Genomic DNA, 21,613 nt, shown 5'->3' on the forward strand with positions numbered 1-21,613 from the left:
ATAACATTCAACAATGAGTTTTTAACATCAGAATATAAAATCCTAACACCAATAGCAATTTGAAAAATGTCCTCATAAACATCAACCAACCTTTGACTACCAATAACGCAGAGCATTTCTGACAGCCAGCTTCATTTTTGGCCTGACAAGTATATTTCCCAGCATGTTTGGTTTGAATATTTGAAATACGCAGCAGTGCTGTCCTGTCTTCAAAGGACATCTGCGCATGCTCACCATCTTTGACCTCATGGTCATCCTTCAGCCATGACACAGTCATAGGTAGTGATCCTTTCAGAGTACACTGCATAGAAATCTCATTGCCAACTAGGGAATTCACATTCTCTATCTTTTTCAGAAATGACGGCGGTTCTAAAGGTGGAAAAGCATACAACCTTTTAACTGAAAGTCTACAGAAATTAACAGATACATATATTTAAAATGAAGGTCTTCACACCAACCTTTCAGTGTCATCTCACAATCACAAGATGACTTCCCAACTTCATTTTCTACTGTACACTGATATTTTCCAGCATCTCCGGCTTCAATTGCCAGGATCTGGAGGGTAACTATGTCATCCTTTAAGACTATCTTGTGTCTTTTATCATTTCTGATCGCCTTTGTGTTTTTGTAAAAAGATACGTTGAATGGAGCAGAGCCTGCAAGCTTTCCTTCCAACATAATATCAGATCCTTTGATAACTTCTTTGGAATCAAAGGTCCTTGTAAATATTGGAGGTTCTAAAAGAAGATGGCAATCAAGTCAGAATACAATCAACAAAAATCTAAATTGATTCATCTAAAAAAAACTCAGTAAGCAGGAATACTCAACACACCTTTAACTGTAACTGTGCTGCCGCTGTGGTCACTACCAGCATCACTTGATGCCACACAAACATAATTTCCACTATCATCAACAGAGCAGTTGACAAACTCCAATGAGGCAACTGAATTGGTGACAGCCATTTTGTATTTCTCCTTTTGTGTTATCTCAATCTCATTCTTGAACCATTTAAAACTGATCTCAGGGGTGCCAGTTGCCTTACACTCCAGCTTTACAGAACTTCCTTTCACTACTAGTTTCGTAGGCTCAAGCTTCACCACAAACATTGGAGGTTCTAAAAAAGAGTTTGACATTGATTATCAGTCAAGTAAACAAACATTGATGCAAGAACAGAAGAACAACAAATTCATATTGAGCAGGGTATATATAAGAAGGTCACCTTTCACAAACAAGACAGCAGTGCATGCCACCTTTCCAGCGTCATTGGCCACTTGGCATGTGTAGTTAGCTGAGTCAGAGGGTTTTACTGAGTGAAGTTCCAAAAAACTTAAGGAGGTCTCCTTCTTGATAAAAAATGTGCCTCCACTTGATATCTCCTTGTCGTCTCTGAACCACTTGATCATAAGAGGAGCTGTTCCAGTGAAAGCACACTTCAAGACAACTGTAGATCCTGGTATGACATCTTGGTTGTCAGGTTTCAATGTGAAGACTGGAGGTTCTAAAATTCATTAAAAGGAGAAAATATTTATTTTTCATCATCATATTACCCCAAGAAAACGCCATAGGCCTACTTCAATTAGAAGTAAAAACATAGGGCTAAAGAATTACTTAAACTTTATAAACCTTTGACATATAAGGTTCCACTGCTTTCTTCAGATCCAGCAGAATTTGTTGCCCGGCATGTGTACACTCCAGCATCAACCTTTTCCAATTTAGTAATTTTCAGTGCAGCTGAGTTGTCTTTAATTTCAGGTAAATATCTATCTCCAAACTTAATTTCTTTATCGTCTTTGAACCAAGACAGAGTCATAGGCTGGGATCCAGATACTTTGCAATCCATTGAAATATCGTTACCCATAATTCCATCAAGTCTTTTCAGAGACCTTGTGAAAGAGGGTGGTATGATACGATCTGTTTTGGAAAGAAAAAGTTAAGTCATATTGTACATTGCAAGTTAAAATAAATGTCATGAAAACAAACTTTTAAAAGTAGCAAAGAAGAAACGCTAACCCAGCACAGTAATAGAGCATGAGCACTGGTCCTTTCCAACACGGTTGGACACTTCCATTGTGTATTCGGAAGAGTCTACTTTTTCAGACGCAAGAATCTTTAAGATGGCAATATTATCTTTCAGAGTTATTTTATATTTTCGACTCCCTTTCATCTCCTTTCCATCCTGGAACCATTTCACTTTAAGTTCTGGGCTTCCAGCGATTTTGCATTCCAAGGTTGCAGATTCCCCTGAAGTCACATTGATGGATTCTGCTTTCTCTAAGATTCTAGCAGGTTCTATATTAAAGTAAAATGAATTAGATTGAGGTGTCACAAGAGTATAATGTGTTTATATGTAATACATACATTTATGTAAATGTTTTATTTAAATGTTCAACTCTAACCTTGAACTGTTAGAGTGGCTTCACATTTGTTTTGTCCAGCCTCATTCTCTGCTTGGCAAGTGTACTTGCCACCATGGCTAATGGCAACAGTTGTTATTGACAAAATAGCAATGTTGTTCTCAAATGTCATTTTGATATTTGGATCATCATCTCTCAACATTTCAATGTCCTTTATCCATTTGACGGAAATGGGAGGTGAGCCTTTCAATGTGCCCTGCAGTTTCACAGAATCTCCCAATGTTGCTGTAATGGTTTCAATCTTCTTTGCAAATGTTGGTGGTTCTATACAAAACATATTGTAAAATCAATGAACCATGTTCTTTAGAAAACATACCTTATTTAGATAAATCAATTTGAGTTATTTTAATTTATCAACAATACCAACCTTTTAGTTTGGCCAGTGCCTTAGTGGTGATTTTACCAACATCATTAGCAATGCAGCACTGGTAATCCCCAATGTCTGCACTTTCAAATGAGTAGAACTCCAAACGAGCAATGGACTCCTGAGAAACGATCTTGTACTTTTTATCTGTGGCGACGACTGGTTTCTTATTCTTCAACCAGGTGATTTCAAATGGAGCTGTTCCTTTAATTTCACATTCGAGTACGGCAGGAGTTCCCTTCACTGTCTCAACCATTTGCAATTCTTTTCGAAGGGAAGGGGGCTCTAAGAGTAAAGATCAGATTAAATTATACAACTATCTGTTAGATTTTTTTAATAATTGTAAGTAAAGAATGGTGACAAACCTTTTACAGATAACTCAGTGCTGCAGCTCTCACTACCAGCTTCATTTGACACCTCACAAGTGTAGTTTCCGCTGTCTAACACGTTTACATCGATTATTTCCAAAGTTGCAAGACCAGCCTTGAAAGTGATTTTATATTTATCTCCATCACTGAGCTCCTTGTCATTCAGAAACCAGGAAGCTTTGAGTTCAGCTGATCCTTTGACTGTGCACTGCATCCGAGCAGCTATGCCCTGCTTCCACATTAGTTTTGGTTCCATTTTCTTAACAAAGGTAGGGGGCTCTGAAATAAGTTTTGGATTGCAAAACGGCAAATGTGTTGTCAAACAAGAATCAATACAAAAGAGAAGAGTTCAAGAAAGAGAAAATAAGAAAACATACAGAAGCTGCATAGCGTTAGTGGCTGTTTCAAAGAGGACTCAACAGCTGTTTTTTTTACAATTAGTTCCTAATAAGCAGATCTGTAAGTGCACAAACACTGTGTTAATACAGAAAATCTACTTAAAGACCTTACCTTGTACCGTCAACGTGGTAGGACAAGTTGCACTCCCAGCATCATTTGAAGCTGTACATACATATTTCCCTGAATCTTTCAGTTTTGCCTTTGTAATTTCAAGAACGACAACCTTGTCTTCAAAGGATTGTTTACAATCCATTGTTTGATGAAGCTTTTTGCCATCTTTCATCCAGGTGATGGACACTCCAGTGTCCTCATCCACTTGACCTTCGAGCCGCAGTGTGTTACCAACGGCTGAAGACACCGAGGCCTCAAAGGTCTTTATGAAACTGGGTTTGTTGATAACCCTCAACTCTGAACTGCATGTAGCAGTACCAACACTGTTCGATGCTTTGCAAAGGTATGTGCCCTGATCGTTCAGCTGAAGATTTTTGATTTGTAGGGAATATTTGGTCTTGTCAGATGATATTTGATAGCTTCCCCCCGGAGAGATAGCAATGTTGTCTTTGTGCCAGACAATAGTCATCGGTGAAGAGCCAGTAACTACACACTGGAATGTTGCTTGTTTGCCCACGTATAAAGTCATGGGATCAGGCTTTGTACTAAATACTGGTGGGTACATCTCTATAAAAAAGTAATTAAAGATGGAAAAAAGCAATAGGATATGAATACCTCATTTACTTTACAAACCGGTACAATATACAAATGTTGAGACAACAAGTGCACATTAAAATGTGTTCTATTGTATTCAACCTTAAAAAAAACAGCAATATACATACAGTTGTATAAATAATGTTAAAGGAAACAGAGGACTCACCAGTCACTGTCAGTTTGGCAGCACAGTCGTCACTGCCATGTTGGTTTGTAGCCTTGCAGGTGTATTCACCACTGTCGGCTTTGGTTGGGCTCAGAAGCTCCAATGAAGATGTCAGTTGCTGACTGAGAATGTGACAATTTGCACTCTCTTTGATCAAAGTGCCAGACTTGAACCATTTGAAGTTCACATTTGGTGCCTCTTCAATCTCACATTCAAACTTGGCTCCACTGCCAACATTGATCTCCAGGGGAACAATTTTGTACCTGAAAACAGGTGGCACTATAATGTGCACAAAAAGAAAAGTAAATTAGTACACAGGTAGATAATGATGCGAAAAATGACAAGTAGACAAATGGTACACAGAGCTGGAACAGGGATGGTGGAATGCTACAGTATGGTGGGATGCATTCCAGGAGTGACTGTGAAGAAATGGTGGAATGGTTAGAGGAGGAAGAAGGAAAGTGACTTCATGATAGAGGAAGGAGGAAAGTGACATCATGAAGAATGAAACCATGACACATTTGCCCCTGAAAGCATGCAAAAAGATTTCAGTGCTCAGTGGAGAATGACCAAGAATTAAATGTTATAGTTCATGGGTGACGAAAATACCTGGGAATGATATAGAAGAAATAAGCATGTGGGGAATGATATAGAGAAATACTAAGGTGAATTAGTAGTGGATTGAAAGTATAGTAAATTCATGCTGAAAATTCTAGCAATAAATTTTTTTAATTTAGTAATTAATTTGATCTAAAAATAAATATGTATGAAATAAAGTATGAGTTTGCTGCCAATATGAAAATAAAATGTTATACTACATTATAAAAATGTAATGAATGATAAAGTTAGTTTATGTGTATGGTGACGAGTAACAATAAAACTATCCCCATTATCCAACCTTTCGAGACAACTGTGAGTCTTGATGATGTTGTGGTCTTTCCAGCTTCATTCACAGCCTCAAAGGCATATTCTCCTTCGTGCTTCTCCTTGATAATTTTCATGATTGTAAGTGTGTATGTGTCATGTTCTTTGGAACACTTGAACTCTTTGCCAGATTTAATTATTTGGCCATTGAAAAGCCAATTAGCTTTTGTAACATACTTTACTGTCACAGTGTATGTAACCTTACAATGCTCCTCTGTGGTAATGTCCTCAAGGAAAGTTTCAATAATGGGATAATCTTTTACGCTTCCTTGAGGTTTAGATTTTTTGACTTCTTCTGAAATAAATTCCTCCCTGTGTTCTTTTTGGATGAGTACATCTAAAGACTGTTCAGTTGGAATGGATGTCATGGGCATATCGGTGATGATATCAACCATACCTACATCTCTCTCATAACCTTTTACAGTCATAGTTCTAACCTCCTGTCTGGCCACCTGTACTGTCTGTTCAAACTCAGCATGTGATTCTGTAGTAACTTCCATTACTTGAGCGCCCAAGTTGGATTGAGTTACTTTGGACTCTTGCACCACAATACGTTCCTCAGCTGTTGCTGTTTCATGTGTAGCCCGAGATTCTGTCTTTCGTTTAGCAGCCTGAGATTTAGGTGTTGTGAAATCAACTACACTTTCTGCTACTTTTACTGTCTCAACTACCGATGACAATATTTCTTTGGAGGATGCACTGCTAACCTTTAGTCTTTGGGGCTTGTCGATTTGCAGTGTGCCAGGTTGCTCAGATGTAAGAACATGCTGCTCGTGATAGACAATTGAGTAGAAAGCTGCCTGGAGTTCAGTCCTTAGATCTGCAGTCTTGGGGTACTGACCTTCAAAAGCAAGTGTTATTTCCATAGGGGAACCTGGTGTTGTGATAAGATAAGTGAACATCGCACGCCTAGGTTCCTTGAGTACCTTCACTTCCTGTACCTCAGTAGCCTCTAAACTTCCAACAACGTCTGCTAGTATAAGTGGCTGATCAAGAGCCACAGCAGACTGAAGTGCATCTTTCAACTGACGTCTGATGTCCAAACTGGTTGGTTTTGGAATCTGAATAACAAATGTGAGCTCCTTTGGAAGAGTTCGACTTTCTCCAGACTCTGAAACGAAAACAGCCATTTTGTGCTGAGTTTTAAGGCTAACTTTTGTTGACTCCGATTTGCTTATTTGCTGAGACATTTCCCCAATCAATATACGCTTTTCATCCATCATTATTGACTGTCTAACAGACTGTCCTTCCTGTATCTGGATGGCAAAATCTTGCTCTGTTGCTTCTAGAAGTGCACTACTCTCAGTTGCGATCGCCTTCTCCTCTATTTGTATGGGCTCAGTAGGTACTTTAGGCTCTATTTCGGTTTTGCATGTAAATTTGTCAACAGCTGTCAAACTCTCAGTATGTCCCTCCTCTAACGCTTGACTATCTGCCACACTTGTAACTTGCATGATGTTCCAACGATCTTCTTTTTGGATTAATGCACGCTGCTGTTTGGCATCACTAGTAAATGGTGTTTCTTTGCATATCTGCATATGCTTTGATGTGACCTGAAGAATGTTCTGTGGTCTGGGTTCTGTTCTAAGCTTTGACTGGACTCCTGTCACGGACACATCAAGATCTTTGGAATAATCTGCGCTAAGATCCCTTTTTTCCTCTGAGGATGCTGCGTGTTTTCTGGCTTTCTCCTGCTTCTGTGTTGCTGTCTGTTGGGCTGGCTTTTCAATGGTAATAATTCCCTCTTTGGTTAAGGCACCTCCTGGATGAACTGACTGAAGATGTAATGGGGTAGGGGCTTGTTTTTGAGGCTGAATGGTCATTGTGTCTCTCTTCGCCTCAAACTCAGTCGTATCTTCGCAAGTGACAGATGTCCGTTCATCGTGGGTTACTGTATGTAAAAGAGTAGGGCTTTTCCTGGCACCTGCTTGTTCTACAGCTGGTTTCTCACAAGTAAATGGTTCCTCAGATGGTAGGATATCCTGATCTCTAATTATCTGCAAATGCAGTACCTGTTCACCTTCGACCTGAGAAAATAATGAGGTAGCACTTTCTAAACTCTTCACTTGTTTTGTGTGTTCAGCTTGTAACATCTGCTTTTCCTCAGCTGTCAGTGCAGATTTCATAATGTAATCTTTACGAAGGAGAGCCTTTTCTGCCTCTGGCCTCTGCATGGTAAATTTAGTCTCTTTTGATAATGTTTGTTTTGTCTCAGAAACTGAGACTAGGATTGGTTTGAACGATTCTTTTGTCACTGAAGATTGTAGAGCAGAGTCAGAAGATGGCACATCTGTGGTATGGCCCTCAGGAATCATCTGTTTTTCAGTTGACATTGCAGAATACAATATCTTAATGCCTTCTTTGACTTTGTAACTTTTTTCCTCCTGTGGCTTGGGAATCTCTTGCGATTGTTCTTTTAAAATTGACAGTTGGGATTCAACAAGATGACTACTGACAAGATGTTTTGGCTCGGAGGTTGGCTTTACTTTATCTGTCTTCCTTTCACCTGACATCTCTGTGCTTACACTCGCCAAGGTGGTTATCTCCTCGGAAGTGGCAGACATTAATTTTGAAGGCTTTTCTTTTGAAGACTGAAGCTCTATGACTACTGGGCTTTGGATACGGTCACAGTGCTGCTCTGTGAGCTGTGGGCTATCCTGAACAGCAGATGTATGAAAGGGAGCCGTACGATGTTGTTTCGTAGAAACTACTGAAACTTCAGGTGGAAGAGTGACACCCACAGACACTCTCTCTTGTACCTCATGTGACTGCAGAACTGCAGCCTGGTGGGTGACCCTCTCTCTTTGGACAGTAGCTGCAGACATATCCAACTTTCTAAGGGTTTGTACTTGCTCACTGGAAACAACCTGGCTGTTCTCGGTGCCAATGGTGTACACCATCTGATGTCCTGCTTGATCTCTGGCCCTGGTCTCTCCAGGAAGGTTGACCTCGTACAAGCGGGACTCTGTAGCTTGTTCAGCAGTCATGGATACTTTATAACCTTTTTGAACAACCATGTGTTCCTTACGCTGAGATACAGAGATAGGCTCTTTGAACACAATTAGGTCAGCACTACAAGAGGCCTCCCCAGATGGGTTGGAAGCCTTACATGTATAGAGACCACTGTCCTGCTGTTGAATGCCCTTCATGTTGATGAAGCCAGAGCCATCTGGGTTGTTCACTATAATGCAGTACTTACCAGGCTGAATTTGACGAGCACTTTTATACCACTGTACATCAGGAATTGGATCACCAGTTACTTTATATTTAAAGTAAGCCTCACCTCCCTCTTGGCATTTTATAGGTTTGATTTGGCTAGTGAAATTTGGAGGTTGGACAGTGGCTTTGAACATTTTTTCCACCCATTGCTCAGCTGTAGTTGAAGCTCTCTTACTTACCTCCAGGTAAGTAGTACAGGTTGTCTGGCCAAATCTATTGCTAGCTGTACAAGTGTACTCGCCTTCATACTCTGTTTTTACCTCAGATATTATTAAGGTATACTCATCTTTTTCTTGAACCAATTTGTAAATTGATGAAGAAGTAATTACTTTCCCATTATGAAACCACTGAACACTAGGCTTTGGAAGGCCAGATACTGTGATAGTAAATCTAGCTGACTCCCCAACATTGACAGCTGCTGGTGAGAGTTGGGTCAAAAATATAGGCTTTTCTTTTTTATCCTCTAAAGTACTAGAATAGTATTTAGACTCTGGCTGGAGTTCAAGTGTTTTGGATGTTTGAGGTAACTGAAGGCCAGTGGTGTAGGATTCTTGTTCTTCTTCCACTGTCGTCACAGTCGACCTAGAATATTCTGTGTAAAAAATAATTTGTAAGATTGAGATAAAATGTCCATTAAAGACAGGGTTATGCTGGTCAACCGTGTGTCCGCTGCAAAAGCTTAAAGGTTGACATCAACATTACTTTACATAAAAAAAACACCATACAATACATACATCAGTATATAACTATTTTATTTATACATAAATAAACACTGTTAGAAACAAACTGAAGTGATTTCTGTACAAACAAATCATGAATTTCAATTACTCCCATTTCCAAATGAATACTCTGTCGTACTTTATTGAGATCAGTCAAATTGGTAAATCTTTTATAAGCCCAAATATACAGTATTCATTAAGAATACAATTGCCTCAAACATACAGTGAAACACATATTTACAGCACATATAATGTATATAATGAACATATCCTTTTTAAAAATGTAATTTTACAGCCAACCCCAAGGCTTAATTTTGAATGGATGTACTTTGCCACTGTAGTCCTAAAGAAAAAATAAACTCTACAATAGTACATTCAATATTAGATTCAAATTGTGTTAGATATTGCATTTTTTTGTGTACAATATAGTTTTTTAAAAATCATTAACCAAAAGAAACAAAATATTATCAGAAACTCATTCACAAAGAAAATGTTTAAATTCTGCACATTACTGATTGTACAGCATCATGATAAGACGGAATTATCATGGTTGCATATATATTGATAATTTGACATGCACTTCTTAAAGCTGGAACCCTTAATGGTGAAACTGCCACATCCGTTTGGGATATTACAACAACAACGTTACTGAAAACAATGCCCACTGTTTTTCCTGACATCATTGCACGCGCGATAGAACAGCAGAATATGTACTGTAATTATTATTTTTACCACACTGATTTACGCACCTCACCTCCATTTCGGCTACAAAATAAAACTATAACAAAGGTGCTGGGGCGGACAGTCATGCTGTTTACCCTAATGTAAATTCCAACACTACACACTGGGAATTGGATCACCAGTTCTCCATTGAGCATGCTTTTTCGTTCAGGAGTACGCTTGATCTGGGTCCGAGAAATCCCCAAGGATCAATTAGATAAGCCCCAGAGTTTTTTGTATTTGTTATATTATGTCTGACTATATATTCAATTATATGATTAATTTGAAATAGTAAAACATTGGACATTTTGGGCCTAACACGAATGTCTTGATAACAATGTTTTGATTACACATGGGTGGTAAGTATTCATACACATTGTCACATTAAATAAAACAATAAGCATTAACTTTTGTTTTACTATTTTGAAAAGCAAACATTCAACATTCAAACATACCAAACATGATTAAATAACATTTATAATTACTCTTATGTGTGAAGTGATTACACACTATACACAATAAATAAGATCTACACTTAATTTCAGAAAACTTTTCACATGTATCTCAGAATAATTAACAAAAGCTACTTTTCGAACATACAATTGCTTAATTGAGTTCAACATCCACATGAAAACAAATTACATGAAGAGATTAGAACACTTTCAACAAAGCAGTTGTTTCAGTATATCCAGATTTATTTTGGATGAGGCACTTGTACTCTCCAGCATCATTTTGAGTGACATTTGTTATGATCAAATTAAAATGTCCAGATGCTTTCTCTTGGATCATGTACCTAGTGTCTTTCACTGGATCCCCATCTTTGTACCATTCAGCAGTGGGATGAGGTTTACCATTAACTAAACACTGGAGTACCACTGGAGTTCCTACTGCTGCAGTGACGTTTGTCAAAGGAATAATGCATTTTGGTGGAGTTTCAGTAATTTGAAACTGGAAACTACACGATTCCGATGACTTTCCTTTGAATTCTATTTTATCATCTTTGGCGGGCTCTGCGAAAACATCAAAATTTATACTGACATATTTCTCTCCCTGCTCGCTCATCTCATTGTCTGTCATGGCTACGAGTCTAACAGCCTTTTGTGATTCATCAGCTTCCTGCTCAAATTCAAATTCCAGCTCTATTTCTGATGCCTGTTCACTGTCAAACTCATTCCCAACAACCAAGTCAAACTTTTGAGGCTGAACTTTAGCACTACCAAGAGACACAGCTGTCAATTCTCTTCCTCTTGTTTTCCCTATAAAGCTTTTAGGATTCAACACAAGAAGAGATGCCCTGCAAAGAGTTTCCCCAACCACATTGATGGCCCTGCAGGTGTATATTCCACTATCATGAGCGCTGGCTTTCCTGATCTTTAGGAAATGATTGTCTCCATCAGATGAGTACAAGTATTTCTTGTTATCGTGAGGGATCTTTTTGTTACCTTTAAACCATGATACTATGGGAGAGGGAATTCCCATCAGAGAACACTCAAACATTACAGTTGTATTTTCGGGGGTTTCCATATCACAAATTGGGTTGATGAAGCGTGGTGGCATTTCTGTAACCTCAAAAGCTATTTTCAAATCATCCCTTTCTTGCGTTACAAAGTCAACTCCACTCTCCTCGTACATACTCGGGAGAACATCGAGTGATATTATCATACTTTTATTGTCAGCGGTGTATTCTGGGACGGTAATTATCTTCACCTGTCTCTCAAACTCTTTAACCTCATTTTCATCCAGCTCCACCTCTAATAGAATCTCTTGAGGGGAGCAAGACCTCGATGAGTCATCATCTTCCTCAACATCAAACTCCATCACATGCTGGTGGGTGACTGCTGGTGGTGGGGGCATATATCTGGCCTCGTTGGATATAACTACAACTAGTGCAACGCTTTTTGCCTCTCCTACATAGTTAACAGCTTCGCAAATATATTCACCTTGATCAGCTTTCGTAATGTTTTGAATAACAAGTGTGATATTGTCGCCATCTCTATCGATTATAATCCTTTCTTCTGCAACAAGCTGAGTTTTGTTTCTAAACCACTTCACTTCAGGTGAAGGTAACCCAAACACCTCAGCGTAAAACGATAACGAATCTTGTTCAAAAACTCTCCTTTTGGTGAGAGGTTTGAGGAAAGCCGGAGGGATTCCCTGGACTTTTTCCTGTAGTCCTCCAAGGCCAAGGGCACGCTCTGAGAGGAAGATTCCTTCCTCTAAGCTAAATGCAGGGGGAGTTGTCTCAATGCCCTCATCATCGGGTGACCTCAAGAACTTAGCAGGAGAAAATAACCTCTCACTGAAGTCAGTAGATGTTCTTTTATGTTCAAGAGGAGAGAAGGCGTACTCATTAGGGGTCATATAACCAGCTGGAGTTTCAGTTTCAGGAGTGTGGAAAGATTCAGGAGATTTCGGGAGCTGCGAAATTTCAGTTGAAGAAGCTGGCGTATAGAACCGCTCGATTTCTGTTAATTCCTCACTAAATGTGCTACCACACTCAATGGACATCTCCGACTCTGGTGATAGGGGTCTGCCCCACTCAGTTGGTGGGTTGTAGTAGTCATAAACAGTACTGAAGGTCACTGCCTCCTCTTCAAGTGAGGTCAAACCTGTAGCACCTTGACTGACAGCCGTACTTAGATAAGCACTGTCTGGTTTAGCCTCTGCTTGCAGTTGTGAACCTTGTGCAGCAAGATCATCTGTAAAACCATCTTCTTTAAACTTAATACTCACTGATTTTGAAACCACTGAAGGCTCACCACTCTCAGCATCAGCATGTTCCTCGTTTTCCTCTGCAGTTTTTTCACTAACAATTTCACTACGTGCCCCACTAACACTGACAAATGCGCAACCCTTTGAGCGTTCAAATATAGACATATTTTCATTCATATGAGTCATGTCCTCGCCAACAGAAGACTCAGTGTCCAATCTCTGAACCTCTGGAGCTGCAAATGAGCCAGAGAATCTTTTTGGCTTTACAACCTCATTACCGACTGACGCTGAAACATCGTCTGGGGTCTCCGACACTGGGACTTTCTCACAAGGAATGAAGCTACTTCCAGTACTGACAAATGCACTTTCACTGTCCTCTTTCATACTTTCATCTATCACACCAGGTCCTATAATTTCTGGAGAATGGCTAGTCTTTACTGCCTTAACTGCCTCAGGTCTGACAAGTTTTGGTGACTCCTGCACCTCTGCTACACTTGAGAGGGGAACAAAGTGTTTTAAGTCACCATGGGTGTCAATTACGCCAGCTTCCTCAACAGTTTCTCCTGAAATCATACAGATTTCCTTGTCTTCCTCCTGAGTAGTAGACATGGTCTGGCCACGCTCAGGGGCACGTTTTGGAGAGTCTGTCTTCGCTTTGGTTGAAATTTGTGTATTACTACCTTCTAGTAAGACAACCTCTGGTCCACTTTTGGGGGAAATTGACTTTTCCCTTGAAATTTGTGTATAACTACCTTCCACTAATATAGTGTCTTGTTTGGCCTGCAGTGGAGTTCCTTCCACAACATTAGTTACCAATGACATATCATCCTGTTCAGGATGGATTGAAACTTCTGGGATATCCTCAGGGATATATGACTCTGTGGACTTTTTCACTTCATGAACAGTGGTATCAGACAATGCAGGTGCCTCTGACAACACAGGTGTCTCAAAGGCCTGCATAATATGTGACATTTCGACTACTGCAGCAGATGATTGCCGACCACACCCAGTAATAGTAGGTGCTTCTTTTGAAACACTTTGCTTTGGTTTAGTTACTTTTGGAACAGTCTTTTTAAGGCTGTGGGAACCTACAGTTCTGTCCAAAGTCAGCATCAATGCCTGGTCAGTAATATCACCAGTATCACTCAGAGGGGACTGCCTCAAATCTTCTGAATTTCCAGATAGTATATATTGTTCCCATTCACCAGCCATGGCTGCTTCTACCTCAGAAGATCCAGCAATAGCAACAGCTGGTTGGAAGTACACATCAGAACTGCTTTCAACCTTACTGGTTTGGCCTTCTGAAGAGCTTATGTTCTCAGATTTACTGACTACCTTAGCGGCATCACTCGGATCATAGGAGAATGTGAATTTGTGTTTCATAGGATGGGAACTGCCATCGTCCTCAGACATCTCTGCGTCTTTTTCAATCATTTCGAATGGGACTGGTGTTGGAGCAGTGATCCTGATCTCGACATGAGAAGTAGAATATTGTGAGTCTGAAGCACGAGGTCTGTACATGACAGCCTGAGGCACCTGTAAAAAGGATTTCTCATCCGTTTCAACGTCCATGTACGATTCAAGTTCCTCGTCAATCATTTGCTCAAGATCTTCTTCACTAATTTCATAATCTGTTGTCACTTTCACTTTACGCGAGGCCACCGGCGATGGTGATTTTCTTAATTGCTCACTCTCAGTAACTTCTAGTGTGGCAGAGGAGGTTGACTTTCCAAATGTATTAGTGATAACACAACTAAATGTCCCCTCATGGTATATAGTCGGATAGTAGATGGTTAATGTGGTTTCATTCAATTTGATGAGAATATCAAAGTCTGGGTTTTGACTGATTGGTTGGTCATCTTTCAGCCAAGTGACAGTTGGTTGAGGGTCTCCCCGGAAACGACATTTAAAGTCTGTCATCTCTCCCCTCTTTACTTTCATGGATGAGATTTCTCTCACAAAGATAGGTAGGGATGTTTTCGGTGAAGTCTTATCAAATTCTTTTGTCCTCTGATGCATGTCCATTTGGTGAAGGTCATCTTTTGATAGCATTTCTCTGTGTTCTTCTTTCCTCTCTGTGGTCCTCATAGGCACTTTTTCTTTTTCATCAGGTCTTAAGTCGGATTCCCAATTGGAAGGCCCTTCTGCACCAACTTCGGCTTGAGAGCCATGCTGACCAATGTGATGTTCTCTCAACGGTGAACGGCCTCTCCTAGGTGAGGCTTCTCTACCAGGTGAGGCTTCTTTCACAGGTGATCGAACTCTGCCAAGTGAGCGTTCTCTGCCAGGGGAGGGCTCTCTACCAGGTGAGGTTTCTCTCCCTGGTGAGGACCCTCTAACTGGTGAGGACCCTCTCACCGGTGAGTGAAACCCAAGTGACATTTGATGAAACTTCTCTATATGATGAGAAACAGGTTCATAAGAAGGACCGTCATTGGCATCATCTCCACTGGCATAAGTTCTCTGACGATGGTGTTGTGAAAGTTCAGCCATAGCCCAATCCTCTTGAGAGACAAGCTCACCAATTCGATGTTGTCTCATAGGTGAGGATTCTTTCACAGGAGAGCGCTCTTTAATTGGAGAGCGTTCTTTCACAGGCAAGCGTTCTCTCACAGGTGAGGACCCAAATGACATTGCATGAGACTTCTCATTCTGATAAGAGACTGGTTCAAAAGAGGAACTTTCATGCTGACCAATGTGATGTCTCATAGGGGAGGGTTCTCTCACAGGTGAGCGTTCTTTCACAGGTTCATTAGAGTAACCTTCATCGGGTCCACTGGCATCGGTTTTCTTTGGGTGTTGTGAATGTTCAGCCAAAGCCCAGTTAGACTCTAATTCAACAGCTTCTTCTTGTTCGGTGAGAACGTCTTCTTGCCATTTTAAGATGCGCTGAGCCAGAGCTTCCTCTTCGCTCACAAAATACTCACTTTCGGTCCGCAACCTTGTTTCATCAATAACAGTTTGTGGAGGAGGGGGCCACTGGAAATGTTCATCTTTGAAATCATGGACATCCTTACTCTGGGACTTTTCCTTTGCTGTTCTTTCTGGCGAAGATCTTCTTTCATATCTGTAGTCATGAGGAGCATGCTCACTCAGGAACCTTTCCTTTGTCATCTTTTCTGGAGAAGGCCTTTTTGGGCCTTCATGGGCTGTATCATCACGGAGAAGCATTTCCTTTGTTGTATTTTCTGCAGAAGACTTTATTCTTACATCTCTGTACTCATGAGGGGCATCCTCAGTCAGGAACGTTTCATCTGCCGTCTTTTCTGGTGAGGAGCTGTCATATCTATATTCAGGAGCAATATCCTTCTTAGTAAGGACATGTTTGTTTACTGTCTTTTCTTGTGTGGACCTTCTCTCATCTCTGAAATCATGAGGGACATCCTCAGTCAGGAATTTTTCATAGTCTGTCTTTTCCGGGGAAGGCTTTCTTCTTCTCGCTGAATCTGCCTCAGAGTGAGCGGTTGATCCAAGAGCAGTGCCCTCAGCAGCCATTTTTGATTCCGACCTTTTTCTAGCAACATAGGGTGAGTAATCCGCACCAACCCAATCAGAATCCAAGTCAACAGCTTTCTCCTGCTCAGTCAAAACGTCTTGCTGCCATTTCATGATTCGATGGGCCAGAGCCTCTTCCTCACTCCCAAACTTTTCACTTTCGCTCTTTAATTCATAAATATTTTCCCGGGATAAGTGGAGCTCCTCACAGGATAACTGAAGTCCTTCCTGGGATACATGGTGCTCTTCTCGTGTTTTCTTTTCACTGGCACGCCTCTCTCTTGGGGAACGGGGCAAATTCTGTTCACTGTCACTCTTCAACCCATAAATATTCTCCTGGGATAAATGGTGCTCTTCTCCTTTTTTATTCACACTGGCACGTCTCTCTCTTGGGGAACGGGGCAAATTCTGTTCACTTTCACTCTTCAATCCAGAAATATTTTCCCGGGATAAGCGGAGCTCTTCCCGTGATAAGTGGTGGCGCTCTTCTCGGGATGAAAGGTACTCTTCTCGGGTTTTCTCAATGGTACGTCTGTCTGTTGTTTGGGAACTGGACAAATTCTGTTCACTGTCACTCTTCAATACATAAATATTCTCCTGAGATAAAAGGTGCTCTTCTCCGGTTTTGTTAACACTGGCACTCCTTGTTTGGAAATGGGGCAAATTCTGGAAAGGGACAACATTTTCAAGGGATAAATGGTGCTCTTCCCAAGTTTTTTCCCCACTACTCTCTGCACAGCTCTCTTTTGGAGAACAGGGCAAATGTTGGGAAGTGAATGCCTCAGTTTCTGTTGTAGTTTTTCTCCCTTGCCCCTCACCATAAATATTGGCATGCCTCTCTTTTGGGGAATTAATATTTTCTTGGGGTACGTGGAGCTCTTCCATTGTTAAGTGGGCATCTTCCCGGGATACATGGTGCTCTTCTTGTGTTTTCTCACTGGCATTCTTCTCTTTGGTTTGGGAAAGGGACAGATTCTGTTCAGTTCCACTCTTCAAGCCATAAACATTTTCCTGGGATAAAAGGACCTTTTCCTGGGATATATGATGCTCTTCCCAATGCTTCTCCTCACTGACAGTTTCTATTGCTGTTTTTGTCTCTACCTCCTCACCATAAATATGCATTTCAGATCGCATGTATGGCGAATCTCTTGCCTTCGAATGGTCTGTTTCATTCTCAAACTGTTCCTCTTGGTCCATCTGCATTCCCTTTTGCCATTTTCTAATCCTCAAGGCTAAAAGCTTATCTTCACATTCACTTTCAATGTTCTCATAGCGGTTTTCCGCAGAGCTGGGTGGATGTTCAAATTGTTCTGTGCTCTTCACAGTATCCTCTTGTGTAATAATCGTCTCACTGGAAAGTATTTCCTTCAGTGGTTTGATTGGGCTGGATCTAGAAAAGTTATCCAATGCAGCAATGTTTGGAGATCTCCGTGCAGCAATGTGTGGTGATCTCCCCTCCATCTTTGTCTTTAGGTCTTCAGAAATCCGCGTTTGATTTCCTAAATATTCCTCACCTTGATTTCCTATGTAGTGTGCACCTTGATTTTCTAAGTCCTCACCTATCTTTTGTTCGAATCTGACCTCATGTTGAGGTTCCCCTGGAGTAAGGGCCTTTTCATCCATTTGTGTTTCAAAGTCCTTTTCTTTTCCTGCCGCTGGTAGTTCACTTTTCAACATTTGAATGGCCCTAGATCGAGACTGAGGTTCAAATGAATGCCTTACATGGGTCTGTGTCGATGCAGCACTATGTGTGGGAATTATGTCATATCTACCATAGAATTCTGCAGAAACTTTATCGTTTCTATTGTATCTTTCAAAAGGTCGAGCATGCTGTAAATCTCCAGGTAAGGAGGCAGGCTTCTTGACCCTTAATCGATCAACATAATCTGCATAGCTAGATTCACTTGCGTTTGACTCCAAGTCAAACTCTGATGATGACATTGTGGACATAGAGAGCCTCTTTTTTTGTTTGACAGCATTTTGTAACAGGCCAAGCTTTACTTTTACTTCTCCGTGCAGGCTTTCTGTGTCACTAAATCTATCGCTGTATCTATCACTGCACCTGTCACTGAATTTGTCGCTGAATCTGCCAGTATGTCTGTCACAGTAGATGTCACTGTGTCTGTCGTTAAACCTTTCAGACCTACTAACCCTTTCTCCCCCAAACATAGAAGGTGGAGAGCGGGCTCGTTCAGATGCGGTTTCATTCAGATTACTTTCTTTATTTTTCCCTCTTGTTGGTGATAAGCTTCTGAAGTACAAGGTGCGAACCGGCGCATCCTTAGACCTAGATCTACCCCTCGGTTTGGACTTTTTATCAAATGGAGATCCAACGCATCTCAGGTCAACCCTAAACTTTTTCTCTTTTTTTTGATCAACCAACGAATCTAAGCTTCCATGAGGTCTAGTTGACCGTCTAACATGGCTTAGATAATTGGCATCTTGTTCTTCCCTCATTGACACCAGAAGTGATGCTATGGACTCTGCAGACCCCTCTGTGTTAATAGCCATTACTTTGTAACAGCCGGAGTCTTTGTCTTTGATACTATCAATGATTAAACTAGTAGCGTGTATGTGCATAGTGCTCTCTGTACGTATTTTACGACGACGCTCTTTCTGAATCGGTCTATTGTTATGAAACCATAATATGGTTGGGATCGGGAAAGCTACCAATCTGCATCTTAATGCTGCAGGTTCTCCCTCAAGAACATTCTGGAATTTCAGCTTTTTTATAAAAAATGGCTTAATGTTATCAGCCCCATTCCATTTGATGAATGAATTGTTTGCTTGATCCAAGTCCTCCGTGTCTGAAACGGCTTTGCGCATCTGTCCTCTGTTCTCCCAGGATTCAGTCCTTTTATTATAAAACAACTCTGGAAAAAAGAAAAAAACCTTTCAATAAAATTCCATCTGGGTAAAAAAAAAAGATAATAAAATTCAAATTTTTTAAATGAATATTAATGAAAATATTAAGTACATGCAGCAAGTCACATAGCCATAAAAAAACAATTTCACTCACCATATTTGTTCGAATAAACGCAAGACTTGATTCTTTTTTAAAGATTCTGACACGAAAATTGCTGGATGTTTTGTTCCTTCTTCTGTGGACATTTCTTCAAAACATAAATTTCTAAAAAGCATAATAATTTCCAAAATAACCTGCTCTGCTTTTTTTTAAATAAGCTTGCTTTTGCTTTACTTAGTGTATTCTTAAGCTAAATATTCCTTACCTGACTTGCAGAAAGATGAATAAACGCCCTTTCTAATCCTTTGAATGAGGGTAAATTATTAAAAAATATTTCATGACAAACATGACTCTCCAATGATACAAATAAGTAAAACTTGTAAAAGCAGCTCTAGAATTGTATGAGAAGGCGTTTATTCGAACTAATATAGTTTACAGGTATAATCATGTTATTTTAAAAGCAAACAATTAATCACATACCACTATCTGCAAGCCAGTCTAAGAAATATTTGCAGGAGGAGAGTTCCAAATGCAATACACTTTAAGAAGCAATTAAAAGATGTGGCTATTCCCATATCTTTTAAAGGATAATTTCCTGAGGTCTGGAAACTTTAAAAGATACACATCCTGCACCTTTTTGGGAATCCATTACAATCCACTAAGAACCCTCATGCGTAAAGGATAAGATTGATAGATGCCAAAACTCATTTTTCTAAAACTTCTAAAAGCAAGCAGTTTTAATCAGTGCTTGCTGTACAAAAACCAATCACATAATACAAGGACATAACATTGTCGATATTGAAGAATACATAAGATGAACATTTTGCATCAAAAACATTTTCCGCTTGCATGCAGTGTGAACATTCATAAATCACTTATCCATATGCTCAGGTACATGTCATTCAACTAAGGGGTTGATGAAGTACATTTCAGTAATGAAGAGTGTAAATGAGTCTTACCTTTGACTTCTTGCTCAATGGTTGCTTCAATCTCTTCCTTCATATGGGTAACTGTAAAGGAAATGAAGAGTTGGTGTGATTTAAGACGATAATCTATGATGATGATGGGTACCAATTCCTTTCCATTTTGGCTTAATTTCATCCTCTCTGTATGTGAGAGCCTAGATCTACAAACTTACAGAAAAATGGTTGCCAATTAAATGAGATACTGAATTGATCCGTCTATCATTTTGAGATTGCTCATATCAAGAAACAATTTTGGACTTAATGCTTAGCCCAGATGTAATTTCCTTGAAGTTATATCCTGCTGAACAAAAATGCTTTTCAGAGGTTATGCTAACAATTTTAACTCAAACCCTTCAACTGATTACAATAATTTGAACTTTTCCACTTTGATAGTACAAACAAGGGTACAAAACAGGGGTACAAACAGGGGTATAAACAAACAAAGCAAAGTTTGGCAGTCTGACACAAGTCCAAATAGGGAGAGGGTATAGGCTACAACATGCACAGTCCATCGAGCTATCGCTGAGAGGGATACCACAACCAAGGACAGCAAGGAGTGCGATAGATGAATGACAAAAAGAGAATGTACTACCTACTCAAGCTGCAAGGAGAGCAAGGAGTGACAGAGAAGAATGACAAGAAGAGAATGTGTTCTACTCAAGCTGCATATACCCATCTAGGAATTAGAACTAAAAAAGTGACTAACATATTTCTACTATTCTATTTGAAATTGTGAGGTTAGTAAACTATATAGAACATGGGAAAGCAAAAAGGTTTTTCCCAAGAAGAAGAAGAAAGTCGTTTGGTTGGTTTAATGAGAGGTGTCGGTTGGAGAAAGGAATTTTGTGAAAATTAATAGATGATTAATTACACGGTGTTGTAAAATTAAAGGCTAATTCAAGGTAAAAAACGAGTTACCTTCTTTGGTTACTGCAAGGGTTGCTGTGCACATCGCCTCTCCGGCGTTATTGGTTGCTTTGCAAGTGTATTGTCCAGCATGCTCAGAGTAAGCATCGACTATAATTAATGTGGCAGTGTTTGTCATCTCATCGAAATGAAAGACAATATCTTTGATAGGCTTAATTGGCTGCTGGTTATGATACCAGCTAATCTCTGGCTTTGGCATGCTGGACACACAAGCATGAAACCTGGCCACTTCACCATGCTGAACGACGCAGCTTTCTATTGGGTGAATAAAAGTGGGCCTTTGGGCAATTTGCTCCTTCTTTACACTTGAGAAGCTTGATGAAAGACTGGATGAGACATGCCTTTGAGAATCAGATGTAATATCCATAGTTTGTTTTTGCCCTGAAAGGAAGTACGTTCAATTAATTGAGTATTAGCATTTTTATGGATGGACACAGATACACATATCCATGTGTGTATATTTCTAGTGAAAGTCATGTGCATAGAGAAAATATTACATATTTAAGAGGATACTGCATAATCATATTATATATTGAAGTTATTTATCAGCT

General features: G+C 40.0%; 1 protein-coding gene across 26 annotated transcripts in view; it reads right to left on the reverse strand.

The window, feature by feature from the left end:
• ttn.2 (titin, tandem duplicate 2) overlaps nt 1-21,613 on the reverse strand; it is a 181,506-nt gene that overhangs the window by 134,123 nt on the left and 25,770 nt on the right. For 19 of the 26 annotated variants that reach the window (XM_014173782.2, XM_045707534.1, XM_045707532.1 and 16 more), the window contains 13 exons: nt 20,130-20,180; nt 5,315-9,151; nt 4,417-4,695; nt 3,657-4,223; nt 3,144-3,425; nt 2,782-3,063; nt 2,397-2,678; nt 2,011-2,289; nt 1,624-1,911; nt 1,220-1,498; nt 833-1,114; nt 459-737; nt 91-369 (listed from right to left, as the gene is read on the reverse strand). In XM_014173782.2, coding sequence (XP_014029257.2) covers nt 91-369; nt 459-737; nt 833-1,114; nt 1,220-1,498; nt 1,624-1,911; nt 2,011-2,289; nt 2,397-2,678; nt 2,782-3,063; nt 3,144-3,425; nt 3,657-4,223; nt 4,417-4,695; nt 5,315-9,151; nt 20,130-20,180 — 7,266 coding nt within the window. Of the gene's footprint in view, nt 1-90; nt 370-458; nt 738-832; nt 1,115-1,219; nt 1,499-1,623; nt 1,912-2,010; nt 2,290-2,396; nt 2,679-2,781; nt 3,064-3,143; nt 3,426-3,656; nt 4,224-4,416; nt 4,696-5,314; nt 9,152-20,129; nt 20,181-21,053; nt 21,445-21,613 lie in introns of those variants that run through there. The other 7 variants (XM_045707541.1, XM_045707540.1, XM_045707539.1 and 4 more) reach the window with 5 other exon arrangements.

Source organism: Salmo salar, chromosome ssa25 (assembly GCF_905237065.1).
Source record: "Salmo salar chromosome ssa25, Ssal_v3.1, whole genome shotgun sequence".
Taxonomy (NCBI): domain Eukaryota; kingdom Metazoa; phylum Chordata; class Actinopteri; order Salmoniformes; family Salmonidae; genus Salmo; species Salmo salar.